The sequence below is a fragment of the Oryctolagus cuniculus genome, chromosome 10 (assembly GCF_964237555.1).
Source record: "Oryctolagus cuniculus chromosome 10, mOryCun1.1, whole genome shotgun sequence".
NCBI classification, from domain to species: Eukaryota; Metazoa; Chordata; class Mammalia; order Lagomorpha; family Leporidae; genus Oryctolagus; species Oryctolagus cuniculus.
The window spans coordinates 98,136,577-98,162,646 of record NC_091441.1 but is presented as its reverse complement, the minus strand read 5'-3'; the positions used below and the strand labels follow the sequence as shown (position 1 = coordinate 98,162,646).

The following is a 26,070-nucleotide window of genomic DNA, read 5'->3' as shown; positions in this document are numbered from 1 at the left end:
ACTGCTACAGGTGAACCTGAACACGGAGGACACTCGGGAGCTGGGCGTGGGACGTGTACAGGGCCCAAGGATTGGCATGGCTGTCAACGCTGGACCCCAGCCAGGGGACTGCAGAGGGGGATGGGGATCGCTGCAGCCGAGGACCGGGTGAAAACAACACTGGGGCCAAGGCCCCAGACGCCGGCACTGATGCTGCGTAGACGAAAGCTACCATTCCTGTGCCAAGCAGCGCGGACCCTGGCGCCGGCAGAAGACTGCCGGGCCCTGGCCACGAAGCTCCTCTGGGCTCACGGGGTCGAGGACCAGCCCCGCGCGCTGCAGTCTGAGGCGGCGCGAGCCGACCCGGCTCTGGAGAGCGCTCCCATCGCTCCCCGCGACGCCCCGAAAGCCTCAGCCGGCGTGGCCGCGTGGTGGCGCCCGGGCGCACCTCCGCCGGCCCCGGAGTCACGTGGCACGGGGCGGCGCATCCGGATGACGCACCCCGGCGCAGCGCTCGCCCCGCCCGCCTCAGTCACGTGGGCCGGCCGGCGCCACTTGATAACGCGGCGCCCGGGCCCTCGGCGCCGCTGCCGCCCCGCCCCGCCGCCACAGCCGCGCCGATTCCTTTTGTCCAAGATGGCGGCGCCGGGGGCGCTGCCTCCTGGGCCGCCGCCGCCGCCGCCGTCACTGTGAGGAGCCTGCGGCCCGCCCGCCCGCCCGCCCGCCGCGCCGGCGCCATGAAGCGGCAGAGCGACCGAGACTCCAGCCCTAGCGGACGCGGCTCCTCGTCGTCGGCAAAGCGGCCGCGGGAGCGCGAACGGGAAGCGGAGGCGGGCGGGCGGCGGGCGGCGCACAAGGCCTCCGGCGGCGCCAAGCACCCGGTGCCGGCGCGGACCCGCGACAAGCCCCGCGGGAGTGGCAGCGGGGGCGGGCATCGCGACGGCCGCGGCGCGGGGGACGCGAACCACCGCGCGAGCGGCGGCCGCTCCTCGGTCTCCGGCGCCGGCGGCGGGGGACGCGGCGGCAAGGCCTCGGGGGACCCGGGCGCCTCCGGCGCGTCGCCCCGCGCGTCTCCGCTGCCGCCGCCGCCTCCGCCCCCGCCGCCGCCGCCGCCGCCCGGGGCTGAGCCCGCAGGCCCCGGCTCGTTGGCGAGCGCGCCGGAGTACAAGACGCTGCTCATCAGCAGCCTGAGCCCCGCGCTGCCCGCCGAGCACCTCGAGGACCGCCTCTTCCACCAGTTCAAGCGCTTCGGGGAGATCAGCCTGCGCCTGTCGCACACGCCGGAGCTCGGGCGCGTGGCCTACGTGAACTTCCGGCACCCGCAGGACGCGCGCGAGGCCCGCCAGCACGCCCTGGCCCGGCAGCTGCTGCTCTACGACCGCCCGCTCAAGGTAGAGCCCGTGTACCTTCGCGGCGGCGGGAGCAGCCGGCGGAGCAGCAGCAGCAGCGCCGCCGCCTCCACGCCGCCGCCAGGGCCCCCCGCGCCCGCCGACCCGCTCGGCTACCTGCCGCTGCACGGAGGCTACCAGTACAAGCAGCGCTCGCTGTCCCCGGTGGCCGCCCCGCCCCTGCGGGAGCCCCGCGCGCGCCACGCCGCCGCCGCCTTCGCGCTGGATGCTGCGGCCGCCGCCGCCGCCGTGGGGCTGTCCCGGGAGCGGGCGCTGGACTACTACGGGCTGTACGACGACCGCGGGCGCCCCTACGGCTACCCGGCCGTGTGCGAGGAGGACCTGATGCCGGAGGACGACCAGCGGGCCACTCGCAACCTCTTCATCGGGAACCTGGACCACAGCGTGTCCGAGGTGGAGCTGCGCCGCGCCTTCGAGAAGTACGGCATCATCGAGGAGGTGGTCATCAAGCGGCCCGCCCGCGGCCAAGGCGGCGCCTACGCCTTCCTCAAGTTCCAGAACCTGGACATGGCCCACAGGGCCAAGGTGGCCATGTCCGGGCGGGTGATCGGCCGCAACCCCATCAAGATAGGCTATGGCAAGGCCAACCCCACCACTCGCCTCTGGGTGGGCGGCCTGGGACCCAACACGTCGCTGGCGGCTCTGGCCCGGGAGTTTGACCGCTTCGGGAGCATTCGGACCATCGATCACGTCAAAGGAGACAGCTTTGCGTACATCCAGTACGAGAGCCTGGACGCGGCGCAGGCCGCCTGCGCTAAGATGAGGGGCTTTCCCCTGGGCGGGCCGGACCGCAGGCTCCGCGTGGACTTCGCCAAAGCAGAGGAGACTCGGTACCCCCAGCAGTACCAGCCCTCGCCGCTGCCTGTGCACTACGAGCTGCTCACGGACGGGTACACCCGGCACCGAAACCTGGACGCCGACCTGCGCGTGCGGGATAGGACCCCTCCGCACCTCCTCTACTCCGACCGAGACCGGGCCTTTCTGGAAGGGGACTGGACCAGCCCCGGGAAAGGCCCTGACCGCAGGAACAGCTTGGAGGGCTACAGCCGCTCTGTGCGCAGCCGGAGTGGTGAGCGCTGGGGGGCCGATGGGGACCGCGGCCTGGCCAAGCCCTGGGAAGAAAGGCGGAAGCGGAGGAGCCTTTCCAGTGACCGTGGCCGGACAGCCCACTCCCCTTACGAGGAGCGGAGCAGGACCAAGGGTGGCGGGCAGCCCTCTGAGCGGGGCTCCGACCGGACCCCTGAGCGCAGCCGCAAGGAGAATCACTCGAGCGACGGGAGCAGGGAGGCGAGCGGCAACTCCCTGAGCAACAGCAGGCACGGGGCGGAGGAGCGGGGCCACCACCACCACCACCACCACGAGGCGCCGGACCCCTCCCACGGCAAGAAGACGAGAGACGGCGAGCGCAATCATCGGACCTCGGAGGCGGAGCCCAAGCCCCCGGAAGAGCCGAAACAGGAGCCCAAAAAGCTGAAGAGTCTGTCGGAGTATGCGCAGACGCTGCAGCTGGGTTGGAATGGGCTGCTGGTGCTGAAGAACAGCTGCTTCCCGACGTCCATGCACGTGCTCGAGGGGGACCAGGGCGTCATCAGCGGCCTCCTCAAAGACCACACTTCGGGGAGCAAGCTGACCCAGCTGAAGATCGCCCAGCGCCTTCGACTGGACCAGCCCAAGCTCGACGAGGTCACACGGCGCATCAAACAGGGGAGCCCCAACGGCTATGCGGTGCTCCTAGCCACCCAGGCCGCCCCCACTGGGCCTGGCACCGAGGGGGTGCCCACCGTGGAGCCAGGCCTGCAGAGGCGGCTTCTCAGGAACCTGGTCTCCTACTTGAAACAGAAGCAGGCTGCGGGGGTCATCAGCCTGCCGGTGGGCGGGTCCAAAGGCAGAGACAGCACGGGCATGCTCTACGCCTTCCCGCCCTGCGCCTTCTCCCAGCAGTACCTCCAGTCAGCACTAAGGACACTGGGCAAGCTCGAAGAAGAACACATGGTGATAGTTATAGTCAGAGACACTGCTTAGCCCAAACCTGGCTTTTCCAGGAAGCTCCCTGTTTGTGTCACAAAAGCGGTTATTTTAAAATCCCCTCCCTGCCCTGCCCTCTGGGTTTGAATTCCCTGCTGGGTTATTTTATTTGGCCGGGATCCAAGTCCTGTCCACCACTAAAACGAAGTTCTTAGGTTTCTGAGGATTTTTTGGTTTTTGTTTTTTTTACAGTGATGAGAAGGGACGGTTATGTTCATTTCTGATGTATGAGATGCTGTCTGCTGTGTTCTGTATTTTTTTTATTTTTTTGACTGTGGAAAGTTGTCAGTAAAGCCTTTGTCAGAGGATGCATTTTTAACCCTGTTGAGAGTCCTGGTTTAATCAAGTTTTCTCTTAAAGAGTGGAAGACTTGCCCAGTGCATGCACACAAATGCCCTGTGCCATCTTGCGAGCACCACCGCACCCAGAAGTCCTGCTGCAGCAGTGGCTCCCCGCCCTCAGCTCAGCGCGCGGGGCTGAGTCAGGACTGGGCTCTGGACCCAGCTGCACTGGCGTGAGTAGAGCCCATGCACATGCAGGCGGCAAGCTTAAGTCCTGGCCAACAGCCACTGGCAGTTTTGGGCTTTTTGTTTTCCTGCCTGTCCTAAATGCTGTGCGTGTCCATCAGTTTCAACTGGGGCTGCTGGACAGCGTGCCCAATGCTAATGCCAGTTTGCCAGTGGGAGTCTTCAGATGTGGGGGGGTCTCGTAGCTGGGGGAGGGGCAGTGTAACCATGCCAAGTGGTCCTGGTGCCACTGACCTGTCCAGCCACCCTCTGATTCAGCCCAGGGATAGCCAGCCATTGGGGGAGGGGGGAGGAGGTGGACTTCCTTGGTTAATTCCTGGACTTCACGGACGGTTCTTAGTTTTGGCTCTTCCTTTGGTTGTCAGGGCTGATGTGTTAACAGAGTGGGCCTGTGCTGTTCACCTAGAGCTTGTGGGGGGACACCGGTGCCCTGGCCTGAAGCTGCGGGAGAGTGCAGTGGGCTAGGGAGATGCCCTTGGTATCTGAAGTGGTTTCCTTTTTCCCAGGTGCAGTGGAGGAGCTGTGCCTGGACCTCTTGCCCCGGTGCTGAGAAGGTGGGGACCACTGAGAAAAAGGTACTTCTCGGGGGGGAAATGAGGTCACAGCAGGTGAGGTGTTGGCCGTGCTCGAGTTTGAAACCATTTAAGCCAGGCAAGGGAGGAAATGGCCATGCAGGCATCTTCTGGTTCCGGGTAGGAAGAAAGGCGGCTTACAGGTCTCAAAATTCTGCCTTGTCCGTCTCTAATAAGGTAGCGTGGCCATGGCTGAAAAACCAGAGGCCAGCGGTGTCAGGGACCAGGGAGGAAAACCAGAGCACACAGTGATGGTCACCACATGCCTCCTTCAGTGTTTGGGTGGCAGCTTGGCTACCCTAACAGGGATGGTTGTCAGGGCTCAGTGGAAGCCGTGGAAAGACTAATGAGTCCACAGATCAGCCAGGAACTCCAGGGTCCTCCCTGTGAGTGAGTCTAGGCCACCACCCCAGCCACCATGAGGCAGCATAGGTGACAGCTGGGATTTCAGAGGCTGTGAGGCAGGGGCTCTGCGTGGCTGCTGGGGGAGCAGCACCGAGCTTCCGCTGGGGTCCCCGAGAGAACAGACGTTCCTAACAAAACACTAGCGAAGAAGGTGTTACTCAGGTTTATTTGTATTTGAGCTGTGGCCAGAGATACTGGGTATCCAAGCAAGTCAGTTGGGCACAAGAGGACACGCCTGCACCTTGCCAAAGCTGGTGCCACCAGAAACAAGTGGGCCTTGTCCAGGGCACGTTGGCTGGCCCTGTAGACCTCAGCCTATGTCTGAGCCTTGGGCCTTGGAGCTGCCTTGCATTGTTATGTGCAGCGCTTTGCTGGGCTGGAGCGTGCAGGACCCTGAACTGCCCTCCCAGCTCTGCCAGATCAGTACAGGGAAACAGGCCAGAAACCTGGGTGGGGAGGACGCTTTAGCCATTGCTCTGTCCACCCCCCATCAGGGAAGGGTGCCTTGTGGCTCCCAAAAGGAACTGCTGAGTTGTGGTGAAGCACCACAGCCCACTGTGGGCCCTTCCTCCTTCCTCCGCAGCCACTTCCTCCCTGTGGTTCTTAGGACACAGCAGGGTCTGTGACCTCTCAGAAGGGCTAGTACTAGTGACAGGCCTTGGTTGTTTCATGTAGGTGCCCGGTGCCCCCACCTGGGGATCTAGTGCTGAGACGATGTTTGAAAGCCAAAAGCCTGAAAAGGCAAAATTGGACTCAAGGTGGGGGGGCTGGGGCTGGCTGTTTCGCGCATCTCCCCGAGGGAATCCGTTTGCCGAGGTGGAACACGGAAGGTTGTTTCCTGGGTCTCTCCAGGCACTTTCCTAAGGGCGTGTTGTCAAGGCAGCCAGGATTCTGCTTTCCCATTAGAGGTCCCCACGGCAACCTCAGAGACTCTAGGCAGGTGCTCCCGAGAGCTCCTGGCAGAGATGAGGGAGACTGGCTCGGATGACTTCATGGCTAGAATCCAGACAGTGCTTTGCTGCTTCTGAATTTTGAATCCGTTTTCTTCTAATGTGTTCACCAGCAGACAGACCGCTGCACGAGTCAGGTGCCAGCTGCCCACAGAAGCTGAGGCCCGTGCTCTGTAGAGGACCGAGAGGAGTCTGTGTGTGGCTTCAGAGTGTGACAGCCTGCATGGTGCCCTGCGGCCCAGCAAGGCTTTTTACCTGTCCCTGGAGAGCTTTAAGCTGCCTTGTATTGCTTGTTTATTTTCTAACAACCAAATGTGTCCCCTCTTCTCTCAGTAAAATCTCTTTAGCTGTAGAATGCCTACGTAACAGAAGCCAGGAAGCTGCTATTTGGGCAAAATCAAGGGAAGAAAGGAACCAGGGACCAGGGTCTGGTCTTTATCTGCCAGGAGGACAAGGGCTAGACTGAACAGAAAGGTAGGAGCCCTAACAACTTCCAGCACGCGCCAGTGCGTGCAGCAGTGCTGTCCCCGGTATCCCTGATTGCCAGGACAGGGAGCTCCAGTCCAGTGTGGATCCCTTTCAAGACAGAAATGGCAGTCAGAGCTGGGGGGACACAGTGTGCTCCCTGAGGCCCCCAGGACCCCTCTGGATCAGAGCACCGTGAGTCAGGTTAGACAGGGACTGACGAGGCAGAATGTGTTCTGAGTGCCACTCCAGGCATCTTCTCTGGGGCCTGGCTAGAGTCTAAGGAAAGGGTCACGCCCACTGTGGCAAGAGAACAGGGAAAGGCCATAAACAAAGACAGACTTGTAGTTTATTTTGTATTTTTTTTAAATAAATACACTTTACATTAAAGAAAAAGGCCTTTGATTTGTAATTTCCACATTGGGGAGAAAGGGAAAGAAAAAAAAGATTTTTGAAAAACTGAATCACAAAGAAAAACAGAGGGAGTGAACTTATATCCTAAGTTACCTCAAATCCACAAAACCAGTATCCACAGTGACAGTGCTGCCCCCAAACCATGAAGGTGGTAAATCTGGCACCGACTTGGCAAGCAAGTGGCGCCCGCCTCCCTGGCACAAAGGAAAACAAATTAATCTAACAGTACATGAGGCAAAACAGGCTTAAAAATCATATATTATATTTATAATAAAATATTCTTAATCCTTATCAATTTAAGAAACCACGATTTTCCTTTTCATTTAAATACGTATGTAAAAATGCCTCTAGATTGTTCTTTAGACATCATTTTCTTCCAAAGAAAATGAAGTGCAGGGACAAGAGACCTGGTGGATATAAGTTCATACCCTCAGTTATAAATGCCTATTGGTTGGTGTTTTTGTTTTGTTTTTTTCATTTTTAAGTTTTGTAAAAAACTATTTTTTGTTCTTTAAGTAAAGAACGTTATACAAAGAAAATATATTGTGAAATACCCCAGAGACATGTTTTTTTTTTCCCTTGAGGAAAGATATGTCCATCCTAGGACAGGAGGGAAGCAGAGTAGGGCCGAAGCCCTGCCGTCTGTGTGGTGGTTGCTTCTGGAAGGCCCCTCAGATCCCAGGCAGCCTCTAAACCATCACCTCTGGAATGCAGGGCTCGCAGTTCCTTCAGAGACAGCCCCGTGAGAAAGGGAAGGGAACGTATTCTGAATTCATTCGACTCAGTTTCTCGCCTGCCAACATTTTCCAAGTGGTGCTTGTTCCTCACTCATTCAGAGATAAGATGATGTCATCTTCCAGATCAGAGTTGTCCGAGCTGTCGGCTAAAAGGGGAGAGGGGAGAGCAGGTTGGTTGTGAGGCCTGCAGGAAGGAAGCACTGCGTTTCCGTGTATCTGTGACTGGGCAAAGTAATTACAAGTTTCCAGAAAGAAGAAAACACAGCAATTAGCTCCTCGGAGCTGGCTCTGGAGAATGCACCTGTTGTTAGCAACAGCTGTCACACCCCTGGGACCGCTCGCTTTCCTACCTGAAGGGCCTGGACACCGTCGGGGGCTCTACTAGGGGGCCCTGAAGCAATCAGTGAGCAAACAAGATTTTCCACCCCTGGCACTTTGAATAGCTGCCAAGGGCTAAGGGGAGCAGTGAATTAGCCCCCAGGACTCCTGGCCTCTTGGTATCCTTCAGGGATGGCCAGAGGAAGCCCACATGACCTCAAGGCATCACAAAAAAGCAGGCTGACTCCAAGCAAAAGAGATTTTTCTTAAAACCCCTTAGCCACTCCTGTCTCCAGTCCTCAGAAGACTACAAAAAAGCAGAGACCACCAATCTAGGGTTCACCGCTCAATCTAATATGCAAATATAATTTTCAACCTAATACGTGAGGACCACATTGTGAGTGTGGTACAGGCACACGTGCCGCAATGCCACAGGAGGAGCTACAGACCTTACGATGTGCTGGACGCTAGCAGGAAGCAGCTGTCACCCCTGGAAGATGAGAAACTGCTGGACCCTTTGCCGTCTCAGGCAAGTAATAAACACAGATCTAACGCTGTGGAGGGGGAAGCTAGGGGTGGCAGAAGGGACTCTTCAAATTCAAGTCAGTGCCGCATGCCTGGCTGACCCAGGTGAGAGAGAAACGTAGTGGGCCTCACTGGTAAAGACTCGTACTTGCCGAGTGAAAGAAAAGCGGAGGTCTCAGTGCCCACCGCCGTTAGCTAGGGGAACACTTGACCAAGTGCACAAAGTGATCCCGAGCTGACTGGAGGTCTGCAGTGCCCGGCGGCTCTGAGGTTCCCATGGGGAGGAAGGGAATCTGCTGGTTGCAAAGAATCCCTCATCAGCCTCTCCAGTCCCTGAGAAAAATCAACCTTGGAGCACTAAGGAAGAAAAGATGCATTTTCCCAAACCTGCCTTCCCTGCAAACTCCTTTAGGGCAAAACCTAAAGTAGACAAAGTCTAGTCCAGAACGGCAGAGCAGCGATGCAGCACGGGCCCCTGAGGAAGCAAGTGCTCCTGGGTCTGAATAGGCAACAGCGTGCCTCATTCTGGGGAAGGGAGGCGAAAACAAGGTGGGGACGTCAAAAGCACTGACACCTACAACACAGCTCAACAAGCCACGCCTCCTCCACTTCGACACTGAGAGCTCCGTCCCAGAAGCAAGCACAACACGGCTGTGCTGAGACCCTACCACTCACTTCCTGGTACCCATGGCAGGCGCTGGAAAACCATCCCCCCGCGCTCATGCACTCTGAGCCACTGGTGCCACCACTGCCTGCCATCAGCTGCACAGCTATTAAGAGCAAAGACTGCCAAGCTCCGGGTTCGGGTCTGCATCTAGAATCAATGCAATAGACCCTACCAGGTCCAGGACTTAGTCAAGTTACACGGGGTTTCCAGGAAGAGCTATTGCTCCCGAGGATTCACATGAGGCAAACCAAGGGGCCTGAGCACACGGGCTGCTCTGCCAAGAGGTGCTGTGACTCTTAGGAAACCCAGTAAGAGCATTGGTGTGCCCAGCGCCAGCGCCACATCTTAGTCCTGGAATCCAAGCTGAAAGGCTTGCAAGCTGTCACCTGTTTTCATATAAATACTCAAATCCAAATTAAAGTAACAGTATTCTAACAAAATGAAAGTTGTCCTTAGCAGGCATTTCCTAGAGGTAGCAGTTATTTTTCAGGCCCAGTACATACGGTGGTTTTATATTCAAGAATGGAAAGCAGGCCAGCGCCACGGCTCACTGGGCTAATCCTCCACCTGCAGTGTCAGCACCCTGGGTTCTAGTCCCGGTTGGGGCGCCAGATTCTGTCCTGGTTGCTCCTCTTCCAGTCCAGCTCTCTGCTGTGGCCCGGGAGTGCAGTGGAGGATGGCCAAGTGGGCCCTGCACCCACATGGGAGACCAGGAGAAGCACCTGGCTCCTGGCTTCGAATCAGCACGGTGCGCCGGCTTTTGTTTTGCAGCCATTTGGGGGGTGAACCAATGGAAGGAAGACCTTTCTGTCTCTCACTGTCTAACTCTGCCTGTCAAAAAAAAAAGAATGGACAGTGTAAAGGGGAGCATGCAATGCCCATCTTGGGGACGTTGCTCAGTGCACCTGAGAGGGTGCCGCTGAGAGCTGCCCCTCTCAGAACCACGTGTTGCTTTATCCAGGAGTCACCAGCACAGGCAGGAGACAAATGGAACTTGACTTCAGACCCCTGTCCTTATGGGAGTTAGAAAAACTGAAGCATGGGAGATGACACAAGTTGAAGCTAGTTCTTCAGCACTCAGGAAAAGGAAATGAACAAATAGAAGCCGCACAGAAACGGCCTTCAAAAGGGATTGGCCAGAGCAGGAGGGAAGAGCGGCTCACAGGAGGGCCGGTACATCTGCCTCGCATCACAGACCAGCGCCCCAGGAGCTGCTGCTGATCCGAGCCCCGCCCTGCCGAGAGCCACGCTTTCCCCTTTCTGAAGCTGGTCCTCCAAAGCACAGGCTGACTGCACAGCTCCAACCTATTTTTGGAAATAAGTTTCATGAGCCATAATCATTTCACCTCCATGCTGTCTCTGCTTTCTGATTACAACAGCAGGGCCCAGGTGGCCCACAAAGCATAAAATATTTACTGTTTGCTCTTACAGAAAAGGTTAGCCAAACCCTGCCTGAAAGAAAAGAGGTGACAGGTTTTTGGTTTGGATACACAGTCTACGGGGAGAGCAGGGGACCAACGATGGGCAAGTGCTTTCCCCAAAGGAACCAGAGTGAGTCAGCAGTGAGAGGACACAGAGCCCTGCCAGGGCCTGCCTTCTGGGTCGGACTGGCACCAGAACAAGGACCTCACTTGGTGCCATGGCTCAGCCCAAACCCTGCACTCTACTTACTGTCCCCCAGGATCAGTTCCACTTCTTCATCCGCATCAGAGTCTTCGTCTTCGCCATCCTCTCCCTCCTCCAGGAGGTTGGCCAGCTCCTCGTCAGAAGGAGAGAAGTCATTGTCCCCATCCTCTGCAGCATTCTCATTGTTCTCATCCTCCTCCAACTCTGCCTCCAGCAGCTGATCCGTGTCCAGCTCATCCAAATCATCAGTGTCGTCGTCATCTTCATCATCGTCTTCTTCCTCCTGCTCTTCCTCTTCCTGGTAAGAGAGCAGTAACTCCATTAGGGACACAGGAGGAAGCAGTCAGCAGAGATGGTGTTAATCCAGACAGCAGACTCTGGACCAGCCAGACTTGCTGACGATGGCAGCCACGTCCCCAAGAAGCTCAAAGCACCTCCTGTGCAAGAATGACAGCTGTTGGAAGTATTAGTGATCACGCAGCCCTTAGCCAAGGAAACAAAAAACGCACTCCACAGCACTCTGCCATCCATATTCTGAGCCTGAGAGAGCTCTTTGTCTGCTGCACAGCTACAGCAAGTGAAATCCGCTGTAGCACTGGGTCAGATTTTTTACCTGGAATCTAAAAGGCAAAGCTTTAACAAAAGGAAGAAAGAACTCTGCTGCTGAGTTGTCAGGTTCCTAAGCCCTCAAGTTCCTGCCCTCGATTCTCTAACCAAAAACGTGGGCAAATCCCTAGCAGTGCCATCACACACACCTGATGATCTCAACACTGCACCAAAACAGACTTCCAGCAGGGACCACTGACACACAGCACCTCCTGTTACACTCCCCCACAAAAACATGCTAGTTAGAGACTGTCCTTCCTGCCACTTTTTTTTTTTTTTTTTTTTGAAAGATTTACTTTAAAGGCAGCACTAGAGAGAAAGTTGACAGGCTGTACCAAAGATGACTTATTAAGGGGTGATGTCAGAATTACAATACAAGTGTGATTAAAACCCCAGGCAGGGGGCCGGCACTCTAGTGTAGCAGGGAAGGCTGCTGCCTGCAGTGCCGGTATCCCATATGCACACCGGTTCAAGTCCCGGCTGCTCCTCTGACGATCCAGCTCTCTACTATGGCCTGGGAAAGCAGTACAAGATGGCCCAAGTCCTTGGGTCCCTGCACCCACGTGGGAGACCCAGAAGAAGCTTCTGGCTCCTGGCTTCGGATTGGCGCAGCTCTGGCTGTTGCAGCCATCTGGGGAGTGAACCAGCAGATGGAAGACCTGTCTCTGCCTCTCTTTCAAATGAATAAATAAATCTTTAAAAAAAAAAAAAAAAAAAAAAAAACCTAGGCAGGCTCTTTACTCTGCGTTGCACTGCCTCCTTAACAAAGGAAAATTGACTAAGTACCTACTGTGTGCCAGTTTCCGATAGCAAGTCCTTGAAATGCATTTTCTTTTTTGGTTTAAAACCCATTTCATGGTATTTCATTATCAAAATCTATGATAAAATTCCAGGACAGCTAAGGTCACTTTACTAACACGGGACATCTCATAATTTAACAAAATCCTGACTACTACGAAGTGCTCTTAACTACTAGAATTGGAAAGATCTAGATGAGTAAGAAACAGCATGAGAATGTAATCTGGGCAAAATCAGAGGAACTGAAATAACATTAGGATAAGATATTCTCTGAAAAAAGCTGTTTCTTGAGTCTTCTTTCTTAAAATATAATTTACATACAGTGAAGTTCACCTTTTAAGTTCTTTGACTTTGAATAACTTCAAACAGGAGTGAACTACCACAATCAAACCCTCAAAATGCCTCAGACAGCCCTTTATAGTCAACTCCTATCACCTACTCTCAGATTCTGACAACAACAGATCTGTTTCCTGTCTCTACTTTTGCTTTAGCATGAATGTCATATATATAATAAATGGAAATATATATATATAGGCTTATTTTTTTTTGCCTTAATGTATTTAAATTTGTCAAAAACCTGAGACACTGATTTATAGGTCTATAAACTTTGGTAAATGTTTCGATTCGTGTAACTAACAACATAAGCTATGGAACAGTTTTATTAACCTCCTCCCACCAAATTAATTCTTGTTCCTTTATAGTCAATACCAGTCCCCTACAACTAATAACATAGCAATGACTGATATTTTTGTCTTTATATCTTTGCCTTCTGAAGAATGTCATATAAGTAGAATTACACAGTATGTGGCTTTATGAGAGTGATTTTCACTAAGAAGAATGCATTTATGGTTCATCCACGCATTGGGTATATCAATAGTTCTTACTTCAGACTTGTACTCCATTGTGGATTTACTACAACTCCATTTCCCAGTTAAGCACATTCGGGTCCTTTCCAGTTTTGGTAACTATGAATAAAGCTTTTTTTTTTTTTTTTTTTGACAGGCAGAGTGGACAGTGAGAGAGACAGAGAGAAAGGTCTTCCTTTTGCCGTTGGTTCACCCTCCAATGGCCGCCACGGCCGGCGCGCTGCAGCCGGCGCACCGCGCTGATCCGATGGCAGGAGCCAGGAGCCAGGTGCTTTGCCTGGTCTCCCATGGGGTGCAGGGCCCAAGCACCTGGGCCATCCTCCACTGCACTCCCTGGCCACAGCAGAGGGCTGGCCTGGAAGAGGGGCAACCGGGACAGAATCCGGTACTAGAACCCGGTGTGCCGGCGCCGCTAGGCGGAAGATTAGCCTGGTGAGCCGCGGCGCCGGCCAAAGCTACTATATTAACATTTACTTTATTTCTTTGGAAGGCAGAGTTAGAGAAAGAGAGCTTCCATCTGCTGGGTCACTCCCCAAAGAGCTGCCAACAGTCAGGGCTGGGCCAGGCTGAAGCCAGGAGCTCATCTGGGTCTCCCACGTGGGTGCAAGCACTTGCGCCATCTTCCACTCCTTTCCCAGACACATTAGCAGGGTGCTGGCTCAGAAGTGGAGCAGCTGGGACTCAAATTGGCACCCACATCTGCCTGCAGATGCGGCAGGCAGAAGCTTTACCTGTTAACACCACAACACCAGCCCCATCCTTCTGTTCTTCAGAGAACTTCCCAAAGGCCAGAAAACCAATCAGACGCATTGTCCTGGCCACCCTTGGCTTCATAAACAGCACATTCTGACATCTGCCACAGATTGCAGCTGTACATTAGAATCTAAACTGTTTCTCAGCAGCCCTCGCTACCTGGTAAGAATGACAGGCACTCCCACACGAGGGCAACCAGCATTCACACACCCATCTTCCTGTTCAGCCATCAGCTGTCATTCTAACCCCTGCAACAACAAAATATAAGAATGTACTTAACACATCAACTTGATAAAAGCTGGAACAGGACAAGCCCAACCTAAGCTTAAAAGAAGTTTTTTCATCTTGAAGGTGTTACTGCCTGCCAAGCACTTAAAAGACCAACAGTCTGCGTGTGTACCCAGCCCCCACCAGCTGTGCCGTACACCAGGCTCGTGCAGCAGGGCAGCTCTGCTTTATGGACTTCTGATACTTTTGGAACTACCATCAGAGACCTTCCGATAGGCTGTTTGATCCAATGACTTAGACTTTTCAACAATTCCTGGCAGCAGAAACTGTTCCTTTAAATACTCAGTAGTCTTAATAATTGCACACAAGTGTGTATATCTGTATCAGATCACTGGGTGTGCAAATTTACACATGTAATGGCCTCAGATTAATCCAAAGCCTTGGTCACAGAGGTGCACAGGTGGATGCCCACTAGGCATCCACTCACCTGAAAGGAGCTCAGAGCGCCGGAGGCAGCATGGATTCCCGGAAACACAGATGAGGTCACAGCCCGCCCACGAGCACAGACGCTCATGCAAATAACTGGGAAAGGACAGGCGGGATCAAACTTCAAGAAAAAATAATCCCAATTACAACTTTGTCCTTTTCTCCAGTTATATTTTCATACTGGCCTTGACCAAATTTAGCTCTGATCTATTAAGTAAGGACCACAATTTAAAGTAAGTATAATGGGGACAGGCATTTGATGTGGTGGGTGAAGATACCATGTGGGACATCCACTCCTGGCTGCACTCCCAATTCCAGCTTCCTGCTCAGGGACCACACCGGGAGCCAGCCGGTGATAGCTCAGTTTCTTCGTGGGCCCCTGTTACCCACATAGGAGACCCAGATGAGTTCCCAGCTCCAAGCTTCTGCCTGGAGCACCCTCAGCTGTTGCAGGAAATTGAGGAGAGCCAGTGACCAGGAGATTTCTGTCTGCCTCTGTCTTTAAAATAATCAACTTTAAAAACAGAAAAGGAGAGTATCCAAGCCCTGCCTGTGTCTCTCATGCCTTTATGGAACAGAACAATTATATTTAAGACAGCACAATTTTTAAAGGTAGATTAAACTTCAAAAAGGCAGTGGCTGGCCAGCAAATGCAGGAAGTTAGTTCTTTAATTTCTAAAAACTCCAGGAGATATGGGGAAGAAAACTACCAGGAGTAATACTAGAAAATAGGTCAAGCAAAGTCCAAGCTTTGAACTACAGAGACCCCAAAATTTTCCTGTAGGCTACAAACCCAGCCTTGCATCAGAAGAAAAAGTTGTGTATTTACATGAGGACATCACAAGTGCCCTGATTGGGGGGGGGGGGGGGGGGGGCATAAAGAAGGGCTCCATCTGCACCAGAGCCGCAAGGGACACGAACACATGTTCTCACTGTCCACTCGTTCCCCAAGGCTGCCTTTTCTCATGGATTTGTCACACCTGGGTGCAGCCACACACTACTGTTCTAAATCTTCCATCTGAAACCAGCATCATGAAGCACAGGCTTCTAAGCACCTGTCAGAACTGCTGTGGTAGAATTTAATTTCTGTGCCTGACTCCAAAAAAACCTCTTAGAAGCACTCTGTGCTGGTCAAGAACCAGAATGACAACATGAGCCCCTCTCCCTCCTAGGAATTAAAGTGTCCCAAAAAGTAAACACTAAAAAAAAAACTTATTGGAATCCTGGCTCAACTCCACCAACATCTAAATCATGTTAATGTTTGGATCTAGAAATCCTGTGATTTTTAATTCTCTAAGGCTTCTTTTAGGCTTTGGAAACAAGAATAGAAGGATTCAGGGCCAAGCCATTTTCAATTAAGCCACTACCAGATTTCTCTACAGGAAAATTGCAGACTCTTCTCTCTCTGACCTAAGTTAACTTCGTAGTTACCCAAATCCCCCAGACCCTGAGAGATAACCAACTTCCCCTTCCAGGACAGAGAACAGGTAACTGGCATTGGCTCCCTCAGGTGCCCGCTGCTCTGCTCTCCACTTCTGAGGGAGAAGCCAGGCCCCCACCCTCGCTCTGGGCCACAGATGCCATTTTTCTCATCCCCTCGCTCCCTCCCAACATCCACTTTCACATTCTTGTCCACTGGCTCCTCTCTTATGCCTAAAGTTCCAAACCTAACACTCCATCCACACAGCCCTCAACTTCCTGAACCTACAGATTTTTGAAAGGAATGGCCTTCATCACCAGCCTCCAAACTCTCAGCTGTCTCTGGCTTATTCATCTGTTCCTCTCCCTCCAACACTCCTCCACCAGCAGCAGTTACTGTCTCGGTTGAATCCGATTCTATTAGCATGATGATTGATTTAGGAGTATGTTCCTTACCCTCAGAAGGTCACTGTTGCTATCTGAAAATCTATGTGCGTATATATATAAGCTCTTCAGAAAGCACCTGGAAAACAAATGTTTGTTGTGACTGCCATTACTGAAACCCTCCTAAAAGGAATAAGAAGACCTAAACAGGTAACTTTTGGGCTTCTTTACAGTGGCTACCACTAACCAATCCTGGATTCCAAGTCAGGCTGCTGACCTGATCATTTAGTCTCTTCTAGATCTTGCCACTGAGGCACAAGATTCCTCCAACTTTTATTTCTGCTTTCACGTTTCCTCTCATTCACAAACCCTGAACTCGCAGTAGCCAGCTCTATTCATCTGTACTACAGAAACTTAAAAACCTCGTCATTCTACAGTGAATTAAAAGCACGCCTAAACCTAGCACCTTTTCCACACTTTCCTCAGTTACTATGTCAACATCTCAAACATCTGTTTCACTTCTCCCACTTTCACAGCTTCACACCCAGGCAACTTCCACTTTTCACACAACCGGGGTCCCCCAGTGCTCCCTCCTGTACGCTTTCAGAGCACACTTCCCCCAGCCGGCCCCCAGGCTTTCCATTCTGTGGATTTAATCCTCCCCAGTCAAAACCCCGTAATACGACTCATGTTACAGAATCGCAACAGAGGGCAACAGCCCTTCACTGAATCTCCAGTGCCAGGTTCTCTGAGTCTCAGTCTCCCCTGTTAAACGAGGTAGCTCTCACTCAGACGTGACCACCAGAATCAGTTGAGAAAACATTTTCTAAAAACATGTGCCTAAACCATGTACCCAAGGATGATGGAGCCAAACTTGCCAAATGACATTCACCCAAGTGGATTCTGGGTTCTCCCGGGACCTGTGCAATGCACCCCTGCACAACATGACAGCTGAAATGCCTAGTAGTTCTCAAGTTCTGCTTTCCTGTAATAGTACACCATTTCCAGAGACTCCCAGTGCCAGAACCACAAAGACAAATCCAGGTACTCCCAACTGCCCTTCACCACCACAAACTGTCTCTATGACTGACAGAATTTGAATTTTTTTTTTAAATATTGGTGCAGCATTTGTTTCTATGCCATTCAAGACCCTTATTTTATAAGGATACCTTATAAAATTTTAATTCAAACCTGACCCTACTGCCTTGATAATTTAGAATGTCATATTTTGCTAAATTTAAATTCCTTCTTCTTTTACCATTAGTTTCTGGTTCTGGCATTAACTTCCTTAAAAGCTATGGTTCATTTCAGGGTCAGAAATGCTTGTATTTCTCTCTCTTCACAGAATCTTCTAACTCCAGAACATTTTAAAGTTTTCTTAGTGGGGCAGGGAAGGGATGAGCAGGGCAGAGCCTTTCCGGAGTGCTCATGTTCCACTCTGACCAGGGTGCAGTAGGGTGTAATTAGGAAGACGCTTAGCATCCGCTTCTAGGCAGTGGAAAGCACACAGGAAGCACAGCACACAGTGTGGCCCAGATTCCAAAATGGAGTGGAGAAAAGATAGCATTATTCCTTGTTGAGCTTTTTCTTTATAAATTTAAGGTCAACTATAATTAACTGAAATGTTTTAGCTTTTCTTTTTTTTTTTTTTTTTTTTTTTTTTTTTGACAGGCAGAGTGGACAGTGAGAGAGAGACAGAGAGAAAGGTCTTCCTTTTGCCGCTGGTTCACCCTCCAATGGCCGCCGCTGCAGCCGGCGCACCGCGCTGATCCTGGCAGGAGCCAGGAGCCAGGTGCTTTTCCTGGTCTCCCATGGGGTGCAGGGCCCAAGCACCTGGGCCATCCTCCACTGCACTCCCTGGCCATAGCAGAGAGCTGGCCTGGAAGAGGGGCAACCGGGACAGAATCCGGCGCCCCAACCGGGACTAGAACCCGGTGTGCCGGCGCCGCAAGGTGGAGGATTAGCCTATTGAGCCACGGCGCCGGCTCATGTTTTAGCTTTTCAAAGTCTAACAACAATGATCAATTACTAATCTTTGGCTCTATAATTTTCCTAAAAGTCAACGTCAAAGTTGACTGAATTGATTTTTACAAATACAGATACCAATCTTCTAATGGATAATAAAAACGCTGACAAGTAACAGGCTTATCTGGGCTTTCCTAAAATGCAGGCAGACTAGCAACCTCCAGAACCAAACATTTATGGCTGTCAAATACATTGCGTATGCTTTCATTCATCAATATGGAGGTACACTTCATCCCTTCCTGTTATAATTTCCAAACTTAATTACATATAATGGTTAAAGGTTGGGGTGCCGGATTCTGTCCCGGTTGCTCCTCTTCCAGTCCAGCTCTCTGCTGTGCCCTGGGAGGGCAGTGGAGGATGGCCCAAGTGCTTGGGCCCTGCACCCGCATGGGAGACCAGGAGGAAGTACCTGGCTCCTGGCTTCGGATCAGCGCAGTGCACCAGCCGTAGCGGCCAATTGTGGGGTGAACCAAGGGAAGGAGGACCTTTCTCTCTGTCTCTCTCTAACTCTGCCTGTGCAAAAAAAAAAAAAAAAAAAAAAAAAAACACCACACAACTATTTTTATGGTGTGTCTCTCAATAAAGCTTTTCCAAATAAATACCCATTTTATTCAGGTAGTTTATGCTGGACCACTTAATGAGACGGCAGCTGACTCTATGCTTCTGAGTTTATTTTGCTAAGGTGTAAAGGCAAATTCAAAGGTGCTGGTCACAGGTGCCTGCATCCCTAAGCCATAGATGATGTCATACCTGGACCATCTGGGACCTGGGAGCAGATATTTAGACCAGGACAAAACTTTGAATAGCAAATGAGTCATATGAAAATGACAAGTCTCTAGTTGCAAAATCAGGTGAAATATAAAGGAACAGGATTTAAAAAAAGAAGAACAACCTGCAGCTGGCACAGGAAGAAGCAGTGAAGAGAAATCTGAGAGATAGTAAATACAGCAAAAATACTACAAGATTCTAGGAGGAATGTGGAGCAAGGAAATTAAGGTTACAAAGAAGACTTCCTTAGATACAGTGTCATCCTAACATAGCTCTAAATCAAAAGCAAAACGCTAAGGGCTTGTGGGGAAAGCAGGTCTCCAGTCCTTCAGACATAACACACACCAGATGACTGGTAAGGGGTATGTGTCAGCACAGTGAAACAGGCCTAGATCTGGAGAAACCCGGAAAGCAGGCTTATTTGCCCATCACGTCCATACCAAGCCAAACACCGAGTCCTGTTAGAGCTAGAAAGGTTCAAGCTCTTCTATAGCCTGGGCCACTGAGCTACTCGTGGGCCCTCTGAAGCCTGCCCTCCTCGATCCTGGCTGTCCTGGCCACACAGCACGGATGCAAGTCCTACCCACCACCCTATGTGCTCTCTAGGGTCTTCTCTTTAATCACTGAAAGCTGAAGTTAAGCAAAACTGCAGAAGGAGACCCAGTCAGTCTCTTCCCCAATCCGATGCTCCTTGAAGAGGATAGGAGAAACAATGCTTGATTCTCTTATGGTGGTCTCTTGCTTCTACATAACCAGCCACCTATCTCCCAGTGCCTTCTGCCTCTCACCACTCCACACTCTAAGAGCCCAACTCAAAGAACAGCCTCCATTCCCAAGATGCCCGGGCAAGCCCAGGTTCCCTTCAAGCTCTGACCTCTCCTCAGAGACAGACACTGGACATCACAGGGACCCAGGTGATGTTCTCCAGAAGACTGCCGCCCAGGATCTTGTCAACTGCAAACTCTTGGAGGGGAAGGACAATGGTGTTGGTAAACAGTTTCAAATCAAGCTGCTGCTTCAGATTTACAGTTAAGTATGTAACATCCAGAAAGGCTCAGAAAGAACCGATACCCACAAGGGAAGAATAATTCCAGAGGAGCAGACAGCCTGCAGCCACTGGAATCACTGTAATGTACAACCAAGTGGCTTGACAACTGAACCTCCTAGGTCCATTTAAGGGTACTTCTTGGCCAGCGCCACGGCTCAATAGGCTAATCCTCCGCCTGCGGCGCCGGCACACCAGGTTCTAGTCCCGGTCGGGGCGCCGGATTCTGTCCCGGTTGCCCCTCTTCCAGGCCAGCTCTCTGCTGTGGCCTGGGAAGGCAGTGGAGGATGGCCCAAGTGCTTGGGCCCTGCACCCCATGGGAGACCAGGAGAAGCACCTGGCTCCTGGCTTCAGATCAGCGCGGTGCGCTGGCTGCGGCACGCCGGCTGCAGTAGCCATTGGGGGGTGAACCAATGGAAAAAAGGAAGACCTTTCTCTCTCTCTGTCCACTCTGTCAAAAAAAAAAAAAAAAAAAAAAAGTACATCTTATTTCATAACAGCTGAAGTGAAAAATTATGCATTGAGGGAGCAGAGTGTCTAAGGTAGCTAACCAAATCAAGAATGAAAAAAAAAGAGACACTATTAAAAAAGCCATTTGGGGCCAGCACTGTGGCATAGTGGGTTAAGCCGCCATCTGCAGCACCAGCATCTCATGTGGGTGCCAGTTTGAATATAGGCTGTTCTACTTCCAATCCAACTTCCTGCTAATGCACGTGGGAAGGCAGTAGGAGACACCCCAAGTCCTTGAACCCCTGCACCCATGTGGGAGACCCATAAGAAGCTCCTGGCTTCAGCCAGGCCCAGTTGTAGCTATTTGGCAAGTGAACCGGAGGATGGAGGATATCTCTCTAACTCTGCCTTTAAAGTAAGTAAATAAAACCTTAAAAAAAAAAAAAATCCACTCAAGGAAGCCATACAAAATTTGGAGGATTTACACCACTTCCAAGCTCTGCTACCCAGACAGACTAACAAAATGCACAAGGTAAATAGTACAACATTCATGAAAACATTAAAGAGCTCAAGTATCAATCTGAAGCCCTGTCCTCTGGACCTCTATCTTGTAACCCACACGGGCTCTAAACACTGCTGGTCCCTCACCCGTGATGCCAAGGTCTTTACAGGCCCTGCGGCTGCAGGCACTGAAGGAAAGCTTGCTTCACTAGAAAATCCCCGCAGCGTCTCGTGAGTGATCTCCACTCTGGTGCTAAGTCTGCATTATGATCCATGTGGTATATAAAAAACTATGGAAAAGAACCAAAGAAAGAACCAAAGATTTCCATGGAATTCAGAGGGATCATGACAACTCCCATCTGTGTAGGAGGGGAGGGAGAACCTCCGACCAGGAGCAACCTGGCCCTGGACAAGGCTCTGCTCTGATCCCACCGTGATCACCAGCACTGTCCTACACACACACTTCTTTTCCTCACTCTCAGAAAACTATCTGGGCATTACAAATCTCTGAGCTCTAATAAAATACATGCTGGTCAACGCGAAGATACCACCAGAAACAACAGAGCACACACGGGAGTTTGTTTCAGCTATCTGAGCCAGGTGGACTGCACCACTTTTGATGTACAGGTGCTACAGTATTCAAAGAAGGATTTCACTTAGAGAACTGCATACTCATAACCTGTACAATTAACAGTGAAACCCACACCCCTCTTTAGTTAGCATTAAGCCCTGCTAGAGAAAAGCATGGGTCTTTTGCCCATAAAATTAGTCTTAAGATTTAAAACATCTTTGCTTTTAAAAAATTATTTTAAATGTTAAGAACAAGCTGTCTGGGAAAGCTATAACAGTAACAGGAAGCTATTTCATTATCATCCCTAACCACTGTCTGCACTTTACCAGACCGATCATGGATGATGGACAGAGAACTGTGGCGTTGGCAAGCCAAGGCAAGTGCACTTCCTCTCATCCCAGCGGGGGAGGAAGAGATCTGAGCAGAGGAGGTAACACACCTGTTTTACAGACCTTGGGCTCACTTCTGTTTCATCTCCCAGTGTAGGAATTGTGCTTCTCTTTAGGAACCTTTGTATACATGGAGTTCAAAATTTTTTGCACCAAAATAGACCTTTTAACTCCATTTTTTTCACAAACCACATTCTTGTGTAAGTTGCACTCTATTACTCTGAAAACAGACTATGTCACAAAACTGAGGAAATAGTAAACCAGAATTTTAACAAGTTAACCCATTTCTATAATCCACATCCTCAGCAATGTGACTTCAGGCAGCTGACAGCATTTGTGTATCTTAACCCCCAACCCTACCATGCACCCCCCACCCCACCAAAGCAAAATCAGAAGAACCTAACTTCCAAGAAGACTGCTGAGCATAAAAGAATCTCAAAGGTCACTGAACTGACCTGGTCCTCTTCTTCATCTTCATCCTCTGCCAGCCGCTGCCTGCCTACTTCATACAGTCTGCACACTGTGTCCATGTTCAGGGCATCCATGCTACCTTGATTCTGGAATAAAACACCCAGACCAAAAAGATCAATGAGCTGTCAGAAGGTTCACATCTACACCTCAGCTCTGACGGGCAGCCATTACCTAATCAGTACCTAAAATTCTTGAGCAGACTGAAAATATGCCTGGAACACAGAGAGACACAGGATGGAAAAGCTTGAGCAGTGAGGGATGTAAACACAGGAGAGACCACTGTACTCTTTCTCTTACAGCGTTCATCTCCCAAAACTCATCAAATGAGATTTATCAGTAATACCATCAGAATACATCAACTTTAGAACACATCTTATGTCCAACAAAATACCTGCAGTGCATTTTGATATTTGATCCTGAACACCAGAAAAAACAGACCCTCTGTAACCCCTTTACCTCAATGACAGCAAGATAGCAGTCTTTGGTGTCCGTGCACAAGTCAAAGATGTTCCGTTTCACATCAATGGTCGCTGGGAAAACAGCAAGACAAGACTGAGATCTGGGCTACTGCTGTGATCTTAACACCTGCTCTTCCTTGGGGCAGGCATGTGGTACAGTGGCTAAATGGCCCCTTGGGGCCCCAGCATTGCATTTCAGAGTGCCTGATTCAAGTCCTGGCTACTCCACTTCCTGCTAATGCACACCCTGGGAGGACTAGACAATGGCTCAAGTACTAGGGTCTGTGCCATCCATGTAGGAGACCCAGGAGCGAGTTCCTGGCTCCTGGCTTCCACCAGTCCCAGACTTGGCTGTCGCAGGATTTGAGGAGGGAATCAGAGTATGGATGCTATCTTTCTCTCTGTCCCTTTCTCTGCCTTTCATATAAAATGAAAATAAATTTAAAGTTATTAAAAATCACCTGCTTTTCCTCTAAAGGAACTCTAGGTGATGGTTTATAAATACTTCTGTAACTCCTCTGCTTTCCAGTGAAAACTGACAGTGCTCCGTAGAAATAAGAAGTGCCTAGGGAAGGAAGCCCAGAACAGGACGATGATCAAGTTCTGCCCCTCACACTTACCTATAGGTTTGTAGTCAGTTGCATTAAATGTTCGGAAGGATGACCCAAAAGGGCTCTTCATCCTTTCTTCCATTAAGTCATCTTCATCGTCCGCCTGCAACATAGCTGGGGGGGAGGGGAAAGCAAACAATTAAGAATCAGAAATGTCCCCTATTCAGAAGTGCAGAAAATGTATCAGCCAATGAGGATTTCACTGTTTCCTTTTTTTTTTTTTTTTTTTTTTTGACAGGCAGAGTGGACAGTGAGAGAGAGAGACAGACAGTGAGAGAGAGAGACAGAGAGAAAGGTCTTCCTTTGCCGTTGGTTCACCCTCCAATGGCCGCTGCGGCCGGCGCACCATGGTGATCCGATGGCAGGAGCCAGGTACTTATCCTGGTCTCCCATGGGGTGCAGGGCCCAAGCACTTGGGCCATCCTCCACTGCACTCCCTGGCCACAGCAGAGAGCTGGCCTGGAAGAGGGGCAACCGGGACAGAATCCGGCGCCCTGACCGGGACTAGAACCCGGTGTGCCGACGCCGCAAGGCGGAGGATTAGCCAAGTGTGCCGCGGCGCCGGCCTCACCGTTTCCTTATAAGTAAGTTTAGTTGCGGCCGGCGCCGCGGCTCACTAGGCTAATCCTCCGCCTTGCGGCGCCGGCACACCGGGTTCTAGTCCCTGTCAGGGCGCCGGATTCTGTCCCGGTTGCCCCTCTTCCAGGCCAGCTCTCTGCTGTGGCCAGGGAGTGCAGTGGAGGATGGCCCAGGTGCTTGGGCCCTGTACCCCATGGGAGACCAGGAAAAGCACCTGGCTCCTGGCTCCTGCCATCGGATCAGCGCAGCGCGCCGGCCGCGGTGGCCATTGGAGGGTGAACCAACGGCAAAGGAAGACCTTTCTCTCTGTCTCTCTCTCTCACTATCCACTCTGCCTGTCAAAAAATAAAAAAAATAAAATAAATAAAAAAAGCTTAGTTGCATCCAATTGGTTCCTCTCACAGTACCCTTGCATAGTCAATCTACTGTGGCAAACGGTGTCACAGCCAAAGACTTTATTGCAAGACAATAGACATGAACAGTTTTAAGTTCATATTGATATGTGGAAAATTATTACATAAAATTTCTTTCTATACAAGACTTGTTATCTTCAAAGTCAGTTGCCTTTCCTCCTAAATCAAGGGTGGGGAACACCCAGCCCATGGGCCATACAAGCCCCAGGAAATCATTTGGTCTGACCCTACCAAGGCAGCTATAGGCTTGATCCAAAATTCAATAAATCTACAGTAGGCTAATTTTTAAGCTGATTTTTTTTAAGTGTTACTATTTTACCTTTTTTTGGTGTTTTTGTTGAATACACATGTGTTTTACTGGCAGTCCGGATAAACAGTATATAAAGGAAATCTTTCTTTTGGCAGAAGATAAACTGTGCTGAGTTAAATGCCTTCTCAATTTATCCCAAAGAAATAGTTTTGAATCATACAAATTTTTAAGAAAAATAAAGACTGCCCAAAGGGGTAAGCATATAACACATTTCCAGAATAACTCTCAAAAAGAAATTAAAAATATATATTGACCACCTAAAAAAAATCTATCACCTGTGGCAAAAAAAAAAAAAAAAAAAAAAAAAAAAAAAAAAAAAAAAAAAACAAACAAACAAAAACAAAACCTCCTACATGAAGGATCTCTGTTACTGAGACCCCAGTGGAAAGAAGTGGCCATCAGAGAAGGAGGTACTTTTCTCTGAAGGGAGGAAAGAACTTCCACTTTGGTTATGGCCTTGTCTAAATACTGACAGAGACTGTGGATTCAAAAGGCTTCCACAGTCTTGGAAGCTCATGTCAAGAGCCTTGGGTGATCACTGACACCATACATAAGAGTGTTAACTGTTAAATTAACAACAGGAGTCCCTGTGCACTTACTTCCAATGCAGGACCTCTGTCCTCAATGAGTTGTATTCTTAGAATTAACTGTAAAACTTTTTTTCAAACAGTTCTTGTGTGTGTGTGTGTGTGTATACAAATTGTTGAAATTTTTATTTAGTATAGTCAGTCTTCTGTGTATAAAGTTAATCGAAAGGAATCTTAATGGAGAATACGACTGGGAATGGGAAGAGGGATGAGGAAGTAGGGTAGGAGAGGAGATGGGAGGGCAGGTCTGGTGGCAAGAATCACTATATTCCTAAAATTGTACTTATGAAATTTATTTCTTTAGGAAAAAATAAAATAAAAGCTATTTTATAAATAAAAAGAAGTGCCAAGACCATATGGTTTTATGAAATAAGTTGAAACTTTTGTTTGGTCCACAAATGATGTTATAAACATCCAAATGGCCCATGGCAGAGAAAAAGATTTCCCACCACAGCTGTAAATCAACAATTCCACCTTCTCTTTTGTCAACAGTTGTACTATCATTTTGTTTCTTATATTATGTCTTTCAGATGCTTTCCAATTCACAATAGATATTTCCAAAAAGAACTTAACAAATTAAGTGAAGGAGGGTAGACATTAATGAAGAAAAGTAAAAAGTTTATTACCTCCATACATCACAGTCCCCGTATGGTTGAACACCACACGACACTGATCCAAAGCAGGAACAGTGTGTAAGAGATGGAAAGTTCGAAGGTCCCACTGGGAGGAAGAG

The 26,070-nt window shown here is 50.6% G+C and overlaps 2 protein-coding genes across 8 annotated transcripts in view; one reads left to right on the top strand and one right to left on the bottom strand.

The window, feature by feature from the left end:
* The first annotated feature begins 581 nt into the window (after positions 1–581).
* On the top strand, positions 582–12,552 carry RBM15B (RNA binding motif protein 15B). 2 transcript variants are annotated; one of them, XM_070050762.1, is made up of 2 exons: positions 582–3,927; positions 4,453–12,552. In XM_070050762.1, the coding sequence occupies exon 1, from the start codon at positions 717–719 to the stop codon at positions 3,408–3,410; it is 2,694 nt and encodes an 897-aa protein (XP_069906863.1). In that variant the 5' UTR covers positions 582–716; the 3' UTR covers positions 3,411–3,927; positions 4,453–12,552. The 2 variants fall into 2 exon arrangements, with proteins under 2 accessions (XP_069906863.1, XP_069906862.1); XM_070050761.1 differs by having other exon boundaries at positions 4,447–12,552.
* Positions 6,662–26,070, bottom strand: part of DCAF1 (DDB1 and CUL4 associated factor 1) — an 88,606-nt gene continuing 69,197 nt past the window's right edge. For all 6 annotated transcript variants that reach the window (XM_008260723.4, XM_051852378.2, XM_070050759.1 and 3 more), the window contains 6 exons: positions 25,964–26,057; positions 23,458–23,562; positions 22,836–22,909; positions 22,364–22,465; positions 10,665–10,917; positions 6,662–7,629 (listed from right to left, as the gene is read on the bottom strand). In XM_008260723.4, coding sequence (XP_008258945.1) covers positions 7,571–7,629; positions 10,665–10,917; positions 22,364–22,465; positions 22,836–22,909; positions 23,458–23,562; positions 25,964–26,057 — 687 coding nt within the window. In that variant the 3' untranslated portion in view covers positions 6,662–7,570. The remainder of the gene's footprint in view (positions 7,630–10,664; positions 10,918–22,363; positions 22,466–22,835; positions 22,910–23,457; positions 23,563–25,963; positions 26,058–26,070) is intronic.

Excerpts from the sequence above, each read along its gene's own strand:
- RBM15B (XM_070050762.1), top strand. The coding sequence starts at position 717 with ATGAAGCGGCAGAGCGACCGAGACTCCAGCCCTAGCGGACGCGGCTCC.